We start from the raw sequence: 10,037 nt of genomic DNA, 5'->3' as shown, positions 1-10,037 counted from the left end.
CAGGAGAATTAAAATGGGAAAAAAAATAGTAAGACTTGACTTAGAAGAAAATTAAGGTTTCCATAAAACACAGACTTATTGCATGATTGCTGAAGGCAACAACTTTGCACAAAGACCTGGAAATTAAAGCTGTCCTTTTACTAAGCTTCCAGAGATTGCTTACACAATGTGTGGCAATGGGAGAGCACACAGAAGACAGTTAATTTCTTCTTTCTTCTTCACTTGCTCAAGCTGTCAAAAAGCTACTTGCCTACTATGAGAAGGGCGAAGAGAGTAACTTCCGATTCTCTCAAACCACACTGCTACAGCTTAAGGTGTGAACATTTTGCCACCTGACTGCTAAACTAGAATTTTCTTGATTTCTAAGTGTAAGTACATCATCAGATACACATCAGCTGCAGGTGGCAAGTTTAGAGAACTTGAAATCACATTTTCTTTCTAGCTGCTGCGGTAACCGTTGGTGAGCTCTCACTGTGCTGTCTCCACTCATTTCAGCTATGAGAAGGCAATCCAGTGTTTAAGCTCTTCCATACGCCGCAATATCTGGGTATAATAGAAATCCATGTTGGCTGCAAACTCAGTACACACAGGGGATTCCATGTCACCAAAGGTGCAGTACAATGCTGTTCCTCCAATGCTAAGGAAAACAGTTGCTATGCACAGCAGGATCAGCAAAACACAGGAGCCACCAGCTACTTCATCTGTAAATATAAGAGAAGAAAAGGTAGAAAAGGATGATATACAAAGGAATATGAATATGTGTGAGAAAATATGAGATAGGTTTTTACCATGAATGGGTCAGTAGGTAAACACATTTAATAATGCCTACCATGTCAAAGTGACCATAATACATAGCAGGATCTGTAAGTTTCTTTGCCCAGTCTTTTCAGAAACATAAATAATTATATCGCTTCATTTCTGCAACCTATCCACCCCTCTTTGCTGACATCACTTGTGGAGTCATTCCACACTGAAGCAAAATACACTGAACTGTCAGGAGGTTGCACAACTAAAGCCTTCCTCCATGGAAATAGCTGAAATGAAATGAAAACTTTGAAACTAAAGGAAATGGAAACATTCTTGCTTCATTTGTACTGAAACTGACTGAGCTACCATGAACTGTTCATTTACTCTGATATTGTGACTGTAAGGACAGAGACAAAACCTTCAAAGCTAGGCTATGTGAAGGATTATTTTACATCTCAGTTATTCTGTGGTAACTCTTTGTAACTGTTTATTCCATAGTAAGAGCAATAAGGAGGCTGCAGAACTGCTGCTACATCCTCACAACCTTGCTTGTCCTTGGTAACTTGAATGCATGAACAATACCTGCATCTTCTGTTAGACTGAAGAAGCTCTAAAAAAATGTCTACACTCCCTTCACTCTACATTAGGGAGAAGAAACGGGAAAAGAAGAAAGAGGAAACATTCAAGCACATTTTGTGTTTGAAATCAGATTTAGAATAATAATAATAAAAAACACTTCTGAATCACTAAATCCCTGGAAAAAATTAATGGAAGAAACTCTAATTGAAATTTTATTTAAAACATAAATTGTTTTAAAAGAATTTCAAGAAAAAGCTGATTGATGATTTCAAGAAAAAGCTCCATTTTGGGCACTGAATGGATTTTCTTTTTAGTGTATAAGACACACCTAATACAGTTTCAAGCATAAAGACCTCCATTAACACTATTTAGTGGCTGGCACACACAGTAGATACAGAAAATACTTTCATTAGTAAGCAAAAGTATTTTTCTTAACATCTCTAGTTTGAATAATAGACTTTACACTCCAAGAAAAGAACAATAAAATAATATACTGTATTTCTTATGAGGCTATTTAGCCCATTAAAAAAGCAGTATGGTGTTCAGCCACATTTAATGACAGCTAGCAAATACACGTGGATTTTTAATTATAAAGCAAGGTTAGAATCTGACACCCTCCAATCCCATGTTCTACTAGAAAGAGTAGAAAAGCTACCTGCAGACAAAGCACAAAAGAATTGTTTCTCTAACATCTTTCTGTACCTACATAGATTAGCTTTAGGGAGAAGGCCTACACCTCCCACCTCTAAACTCCAGACATTAATGAATGGAGGTCCATTTGATGTCACTTGCAAATCATTCAGCCAGACAAAAAACCCTGTGGTTTCAGTCTCAACCAAGCTTTAAAACTGAAATGTACTTGGTGTATCCTTCTGTAGCCTTGTTACCCAAACCTGGTATAGAATAATCTTCAAGCAATCACCTTCACTTGCTACTTGATTAAGCTGTAAAGAGCTGAGACAGTATGTACGTAGATGAATGCCACTTTACTCTTGTGAACAAAACCATTAATGTCATTTGCACCCCAAGAGTGCAACCCATCAATTAACAGCTTTAAGTTACCTTGATCCAGCGTGTCTTCCATTTCTTGGAATCGCACTCTTCTTTTTGTTGGCCTTTGCTGGACTTGAGCAATTGTTTTTCCTTCCCTGTCATCTCTCTTCTTTAGTATAGACACCAATCCTTCCGCTGGGGCAGTCTGTCAGGAAAGACAGTGAGGGGCACAAGAGCTGTGTGAAATCCAAGCATGAGATCTATATAAGAAGGACTTTAAGGGGGAGATGAGCTAAACAGTTCAAAAATGGTTTCCACTCTGCTTTCCTTAAACATTGCAAAACTCAGGAAACATCCTTCTTGATGACATCGATTCCTTAACATGCAGGACAGCTGCGGTATCATCCTGCTTACTGCTGACTAAACGTGCCCTTAACTGCTATGGAAGTTAAATACACGTGCATTTACTGTTTGGATCACACTTTGTATTCACTGCAAGAGTTCCTTTGTAAGCTCATGTTATTAAATCACGGGGATTGGAGCAGTGGTGAGGAGGGTTCACATCAAAACCACCATCATCAGAGGGCAGTAAGAAACCGATGACACACTGCTGCTGCCTCTTCAAAGATATAATTCTGCAGAGACTATCAAATGCTTATTGTGAGGTTCATTTTCCAGCACTGAATTGGTTTCCCAAGGTGGACAACAAGCTACAGTGGGGCCACAAACCCAAAAAGAGGTAACACGGGGGGAGGGCGGAGTTCCAATGCTCTGGATAGTTTCCAGGTCCACAATGGAATAACCTCTCTGGATACAGCAGCAGTTCAAAAATCCTTCCCTAGAGGCTGGTCACCCAAAGAGCTCACACAAACAGCGATACAGTCAACAAGTCAATAGACTGTAATGTCTCTTTCTTCTGCCACAACATTTGGCTTAGCTGCAAAGAGTATATACTAAGCCATCCTAGGATGTTACAGCAGCCTAAGCAGTCTGCAATTTCCTAGTTATTAGAGAAATTAAAGTAGGGGAAGCATCATGAGAAAAATGGTTTCTTAAGCAGGCAGTTCCCAGTGTGCTAGAAATAAACTAAACCTGGAAGCATTTTTGGATACGGCCTTTTTAATCTTGAGATCATCTACACCTGAAAAAAGGTCACCTCTTCATAAATCTGAGTAGCATTTTCTAAAACTTATTTTGTAGATCAGAAATAACATTTATTACTTTGAAAAGTAATCTGTATACATTTGTGCTAGAGAGGAAAACATATGTTTGAAGCTGAGGTTGTAACTCATCTACGTAGGAGGTGACTCCAAACTTGTATAATTTTCACAAAAACTCAGTGGGAAAAAAAAAAAGCTTCCCTGATAGCATTGTAGTTGCAGACAACTGACTGCTTAACTCAGAAAACCGTGGATAAACAATCGTTTGCACTGCAATTATAAGAGCCGTAGAAAAATAGAAAACAAGTGACTTCATATGTTATGCCCCTAAACTTGCTTCATGCTACAAGCTTATATAATGCCTGGATGCATGCTGAACTGGGAGAGACAGTGCACAGAGCACAGTGAAACGTGGAGCACAATCCAATAGGCACCGTACCAGCTCCGGCAGCTGGCGTCCGCAACGCTTTAACTGCTAAATGGGCCAATTCCATGTGCAGGTCTCTAGTCTGGCAGGATCTTACAGACCTCAGCTGGACAAGGAATATCACCCTGAACACCTCACAGGGTTGGTCACTGTGGGTGTATGCCTACGCTCTAGCAACTTTTCCTGAAAATCACATCTGCGAAGGTAAAAACGATCCCTGCACTTCCCCTTTTGGTACTCGCTTTCCCTTCTGATTATCTGCTCAGGAGCTCCAATGGATTATTTAATGAAACAATGCAATGAAGTACTTAGAAAGCAGTGACAGTGTGGAGGTGGTGGAAATAAGCGCTGAAGTCAACACACGGAGGACCACTATTTGGCACAAATGAACTAGAAATAATAGCTCAAAGTGTCTCATCACAACAAACAAGTGTACTGGGGTAAAGCTTCTACTGATAATGTTAAATTAGCCTTGCAGAACTGCCATGAAAATTTATCAGGCCAGACAGAAAATCAACATTTACGCTTCTTTGTTGTGAGAAGAAAGGGGGTATTGTGTAGGAGGACATTAATTTGACTTTTTATTTGGGAGGGCGGAGATGAAATTATGACCTTTTAAGAGTAGATTATTTTAAGCTTCTGTGTGTGGCATTGCTTTCATAAAGAGGATCAATGGCTTCTCCTGCACCACCCACGCAGCAGGGTAGCTGTCACCTGGCACACACGATCCTAGTGGCTCTGACTGCACTCAGTGGGAATGTCACCCAGGGATGGCGGGGCACTGGTACCAGTCTGCCCTAAAATCAGCATGTGGTTGTCTCTTCTGCAAGTAGCCATTTCAAACTGACACGCTTCATTTTGTCTGGTGGCTCTTGGTAGTTTTCGAATGACTGTGTCACAAGCTCTGTCTTCTCCAAGCTTAAACACAGAGGGCTATCTCTGACAGGATTATGTGGAAATGTGTGTTTCAGTGATTACAGTTACATAAAAGGCTTGCAAAGGAAACTCTTGCTACAATGAGGTTCATTCACTTTCCCCGTCAGCCTACATGGCTGTGTTTCAAGATTTACTTCTAAACGTATAAAGACCTAGTTGACAAAGCATGGGTTTCTATTCTGAACATCTTCTTTTGCTTAAAAGGGGGGAGCAAGGACCTTTGATTTTGCAATAAAATCTGTGTGGGTAGTGCTACTCTCCTGTCCCAACAAAACCTATAGACAGTATTTTTAAGAACATCCCCTTTACATGGTATGTAATTAGTACCTAGAATATTTCGTCTGCCTTGGAATTTCACTACCCAAGCAGCTACGGGTTTTGTTTTGTTCTGCAAAGGACCTACAAAGCTATGGCCCCTAGCCAGCATACAGTTTGTTGTAACATGCAAATACAAACATGGAATTCTGCAGAAAGCTGTATTTATGCCTTTTCTACCATATTCTCAACTGCTCCTCAAAAATATTTAATGCAAGCATCACATTTTATTTTTCTTATTTTCAGTCATAAAAAATTATTACTGCAAGACTGTCATGTAAGAATAGGATTTGTCTTGCTACAAATAAGATCTCATTCAGTTACAACAAGAGTAAATGTGTTTTTTTCTACCACATTTTTGTTTAGAAAGATTCCAAAACAATATACAAATGCATTATATTAGGTCCATCAACCATTAAACATCCAAGGAGAGAGACTTAGCTGCCATGCAAGACTTTAAGTTTTCCATCCCAGTCTTTAGGAGGTAGGAGGAAGTAAAAAAGGCAGAATACACTATTTAAATTGAAAGTTAATGAGGGAACTGTGGTTAATACAGTCGACCACAAGTCAAGCCTCTGCTTGACTTGAACCACAGGAGAAAAAATGTAGGCTTGTGCCAGGCTGCACTGCAAACAGTTCTGTTACATAAAAGAACCTACCAAAACATAAAACATTTCCTTAATTCTACGTTAGGTAATTAACAAAAGATGCTTTTGGAGCATTTGTGTAACTGAGCTTACTTGGGAGCATCTGTCTAACTGAGCTTGCTCACTTAGCTCTGCTGGCCTTCATAAAATCCTTTGACTGGAGCTTTTATAATTACTGTACAGAAACTGAAAATGTCATACAGGTATGTGGTGGCATTTTGATCAACAGTCAGAAAGGAAAGCAGGAATTACTGTTAACTGAAAATCTTAAGTATTTTAGCTTTTTTCTTTTTATCACTATCAACACAAAGTGATTCACTTTGCAGAAAAGTTTAAAACTTTTTTGGTTAAAGTTTAATATCCTGGCTGCAATATAAAAATTAAAAAAAAAACAAACCTCTATTTAAACTACCTGTCTCTTTGTTTAAAACAGGATTTGCTAATAAAATACTGAAATTTCTTACATTATGCATATTTTTGCCAAATATGATGTATATATATTTACAAACAGACAAAACTATGAAAATAAGGTCTTGTACTTCAGGCTCTTAGAGAAAAGAGATTAAACTCGACTACTGGAATCATTTGTAGCATATGAAAGTAAATGAAGCCCCCAACACTGGAGGCACTGCAAACTGGAATCTAGCAAGGAAAGTTCATTGTGTGAAGTATTTTCTCTGAATGCAGAGAACTACTCAGGGAGTTTTGTTTGTGTATTCTTCTGTGGGCTGTACTCCTTATTCTGTTACTTGGCAAAGGCCAACAGTTTTATTTCTAGCAACACCAGATTTTTTTAAAGCAGTAATCCATAACTGTACGACAGTCTGCCAAAAAGCAAGAGTGCTCTGGGTTAAGCTGTAAGCAGCAGACAAACCCCTTCACTAATAAAATACATTAGATACATGAATACTTTGACTTTGAAAAGGAACTGCCTCAGCAGATTCAGCATGCCTAGCACAGACTCTAACCATGTTTCTGCTGATACCCTTGCCATGCAGGCACTGGGGCTCCTTCATACAGCAGTAAATGGCTCAGATACTGCGTAAGCATTTCATACGGAAGCCTAATTCTTGCAAACCCAAAACTACAGGACCCAGGCCATACAAGACACCAGAGGATCTCCACAAGGCATTGTCTCCAGACCTAGTACAGATAGGTGGAGACTTAACTCCTGCAAGCAAATCAGCTGCTAGTCAGTACGTGCTCAGTACTTCTTAAAAAAGGCTTGGTGTCAAACAGTGCCAACCAAAAGCTGCTACTGTTTGTTGTGGTAGAGAGTGTCTATCTTTGCTTTCTGAAAGAAATTTCAAATTGTAATTTTTGCATAAGGAAAACCAGTAAGGTTTTCCTTGCTTCCCTAATTGTCCCTATAATAGAAAACTCATATTATAAACTTTTATTTCACATGACAAAATGCAACTTACTGAGATCACAATTAGTTTGACTGCTGGTGTGCTACTTCATTCTCATAGAAATGACAGCAAAGAGATCTCAGAAGAGGTTACACACTTCTGATCTGCCACTGCCAACTGTCCTTCCAAGCTCTTTGTTAGCTGTTTGAATCTAGTTTCTATAAAACAACAGTAGTTTTCCATCATCTGCCTGTTACGCACAGTTTGTACTAGGGATGAAATATCCAGTTTCAGAGACTGTACAATATGTAAAGTACTATTTTAGTTTTGCAATTTTTTAAAGCCAGAGTCAGAATTTAGTGGATTTTCAGTCTTGTAATTAGTCACTGTAAATCGCAGATTAAAAGCAAGTGACATAAAGGATCTAAATTAGAGAACTACATGAGATGATTCTTTGTTCTCAATATGGGGTCAAACAAAATTTCCTAACTGTAACTACATACACAAGTACTTATCCTTTCCCCATTATAAATAAACTAGTATTACACCTCCATTGAAGAATATTGGTGAAATTTTGCCCTACCATATGATTTTTGTACCAAGGTTATTTAAAAATGATCTTTACTTCTGCCTTCCTTTCCAGTCTATTTGTGGCAATTTAGTTAATACTCCATGACAAGTTTTACCGCAGTCAAATTGATTTATATATTTCTTTTAATTTAATTTTTGTTCTGTTTTATTGTCACACTGGTACATTTAATGTAGTTATCTTAATTTCATTCATGTGGCTACCTATGCCTTTTCTAGGTATTTCTTTCACAACTACTATATGAAACCATTATCATGTTATTAGATGGCCACACCCTCAACAATGCAACTTCAAAGGCTTCAGGAACAAGAAGGGAAGAAATATTACTGCTGGGTGCAAAGATCAATCTGCTTGTCAAAACACCAGTTGAATCTTATATTAGCACTAAAACAAAATCAGTGAAATTAAGTTAACAGTGCTGCTTTCTTTGTGCTGACAAACTCTCAATTGCTGGTGTCTTCCAGGGAAGCTGTAGGTGCTCACCACTTCTGAAAAGCATCCACTTAGGGTAATGACAGGTGTCAAGATTCAGAGGAAAAACAAAATTCAGGTGTGTAATGGAGCAAATACAAGAGGCTGTGCTGTCCTTAACTCACCCTGCTGCACCTTGATATTTCAGGTATTGCAAAATAGCCCCAGATGCTGCATATTATACATTTTAATCAGTCTTGAGATTAATCCTTCTTCTGTTCTCCATGATTTAAATGCCCTGCCTCACACACAACTCAGGCCTCTTGCTAAGAATGATTCAAAAAGCCTCCCACCAGTGCCAGCCAACATTAAGCCTTATATGGCCAGAAAAAGTACTATGGAAAGACTCAAGGTACTGTCTCCTCTCCAGAGACTCAACTAGCCATTAGAGTACTGGCAGTCCTAGTACCAGGATAGCAAACTAGAAATTAGATTCCCTGTACAGCATCATCTTTAGTCACTGGGCCAATCAATACAAGCATAATTTGTCTAACAGCATCAATATGCTGCTTCCTATCCCATTGCCTACAACACAAAAGGCACAAACATAGCAATTTAAAGAGTTGCTATAGGATCAGGTTAGGATTTTTCTATGTGAAAAGCAGTTCTGTAGCTTAAAATGCTGAACTTTCAGTGGGCTCAGAATAAACCTGATCCTGATGGGGTGATACTGAAATGACTCCTCTGTTATGCATGTATAGAGGCTTAGCATTGATTGCCAAGAAAATGCTATTTTTCAAAGCCACCCTCTACATGAACACAAGCCAATGGATTTAGTGCAGAACTTTGACTGCGTGTACGAACATGTATGTGGGTTCCCACATCTGTGTGTTGTCAAGAACTTTGTGTACAGTTTTGTGTACATGGCCCTCAGTCCTAGTATGTGGTACACTTCCTGACATCCCGCAGAAAGACAAGCTGTTTTATGGGCAGGGCAGGATGAAGGATCTTGGAAAGGACATAAGAGGCTCTTTAGGTGGGGAGAAAACCCAAACTGCTCTGTTTCCATCTCTGGAGATTTTCCCAAACGTGTAATAACATCAGCATGAATTCTCAGTATTTAGTTCCCTGCTTGGCTGCTGTCCTAGAACGATCGTGGGTTCTTGGTCTCTGTGCATTAGCTTCTGATCTATAGAGAAGTACTGTTACTTTATTGCCAAGGGATGTGTTGTGTCATTAAATGCATTAAAAATAGAGATGAACTAAGAAGATACCTTTTATAAAGCAAATATGTCACCATATGCTCCCTAAAAAGTTTCAGAGCAAAAAATACATATTTTCTGGAGAGCAGTTTAGCTTACAAAACACTCTTTTCTCGTGGCCTATCAGCAGTGCTTCAGAAAGGCAGGTTTAGGCTTAGGTCTGTCTTAGAAGAACAAAACTGCCTAAAGTTGGTAAAACCAGCAGCTCATACACTCATATGCAGAGTTTATTACAGATGTAGTTCTCACCTATATGGAATAGGCACAGAAAAAGCAAATTTTATTCTGTGAATAGAAATTAACTACATGTTCAACATCATAGACATTGTGTAGATTTCTGACATGAAACTGTGATTTAACAGGAATTCTCAGGCCATCTCCTAACAGTCTCTAAAGAATAAAAAAAAGTGTTCACACTCATGTGCAAAAACAAATCTAATCTTTAGAAACAGAGCACTGTTGGTTAAGGAGGCAAACAGGCAAAAGAAACTTTTTTCTGAATTAATTCATAATAATTAAGTATAGAACTCAGATTAAAAAGTGATATATGAAAGAATATTTAACACATTTTGAAGTTTACATTATTTAAAATATTTTAGTTGAGATAAAAACGGAAGAT

At 38.5% G+C, this 10,037-nt stretch overlaps 1 protein-coding gene across 1 annotated transcript in view; it reads right to left on the bottom strand.

Moving 5' to 3' along the window:
- Positions 1–495: 495 nt before the first annotated feature.
- The window catches only part of CNST (consortin, connexin sorting protein), a 33,689-nt gene continuing 24,147 nt past the window's right edge, over positions 496–10,037 (bottom strand). The window contains 2 exon segments of the mRNA XM_008937995.1: positions 496–701; positions 2,389–2,524. Coding sequence (XP_008936243.1) covers positions 496–701; positions 2,389–2,524 — 342 coding nt within the window.

The sequence above is a fragment of the Merops nubicus genome, unplaced genomic scaffold, assembly GCF_000691845.1.
Source record: "Merops nubicus isolate BGI_N331 unplaced genomic scaffold, ASM69184v1 scaffold27963, whole genome shotgun sequence".
Lineage (NCBI taxonomy): Eukaryota > Metazoa > Chordata > Aves > Coraciiformes > Meropidae > Merops > Merops nubicus.
Note: the sequence above shows the minus strand (reverse complement) of the source record. Positions and strands in the feature narration are given on the sequence as shown.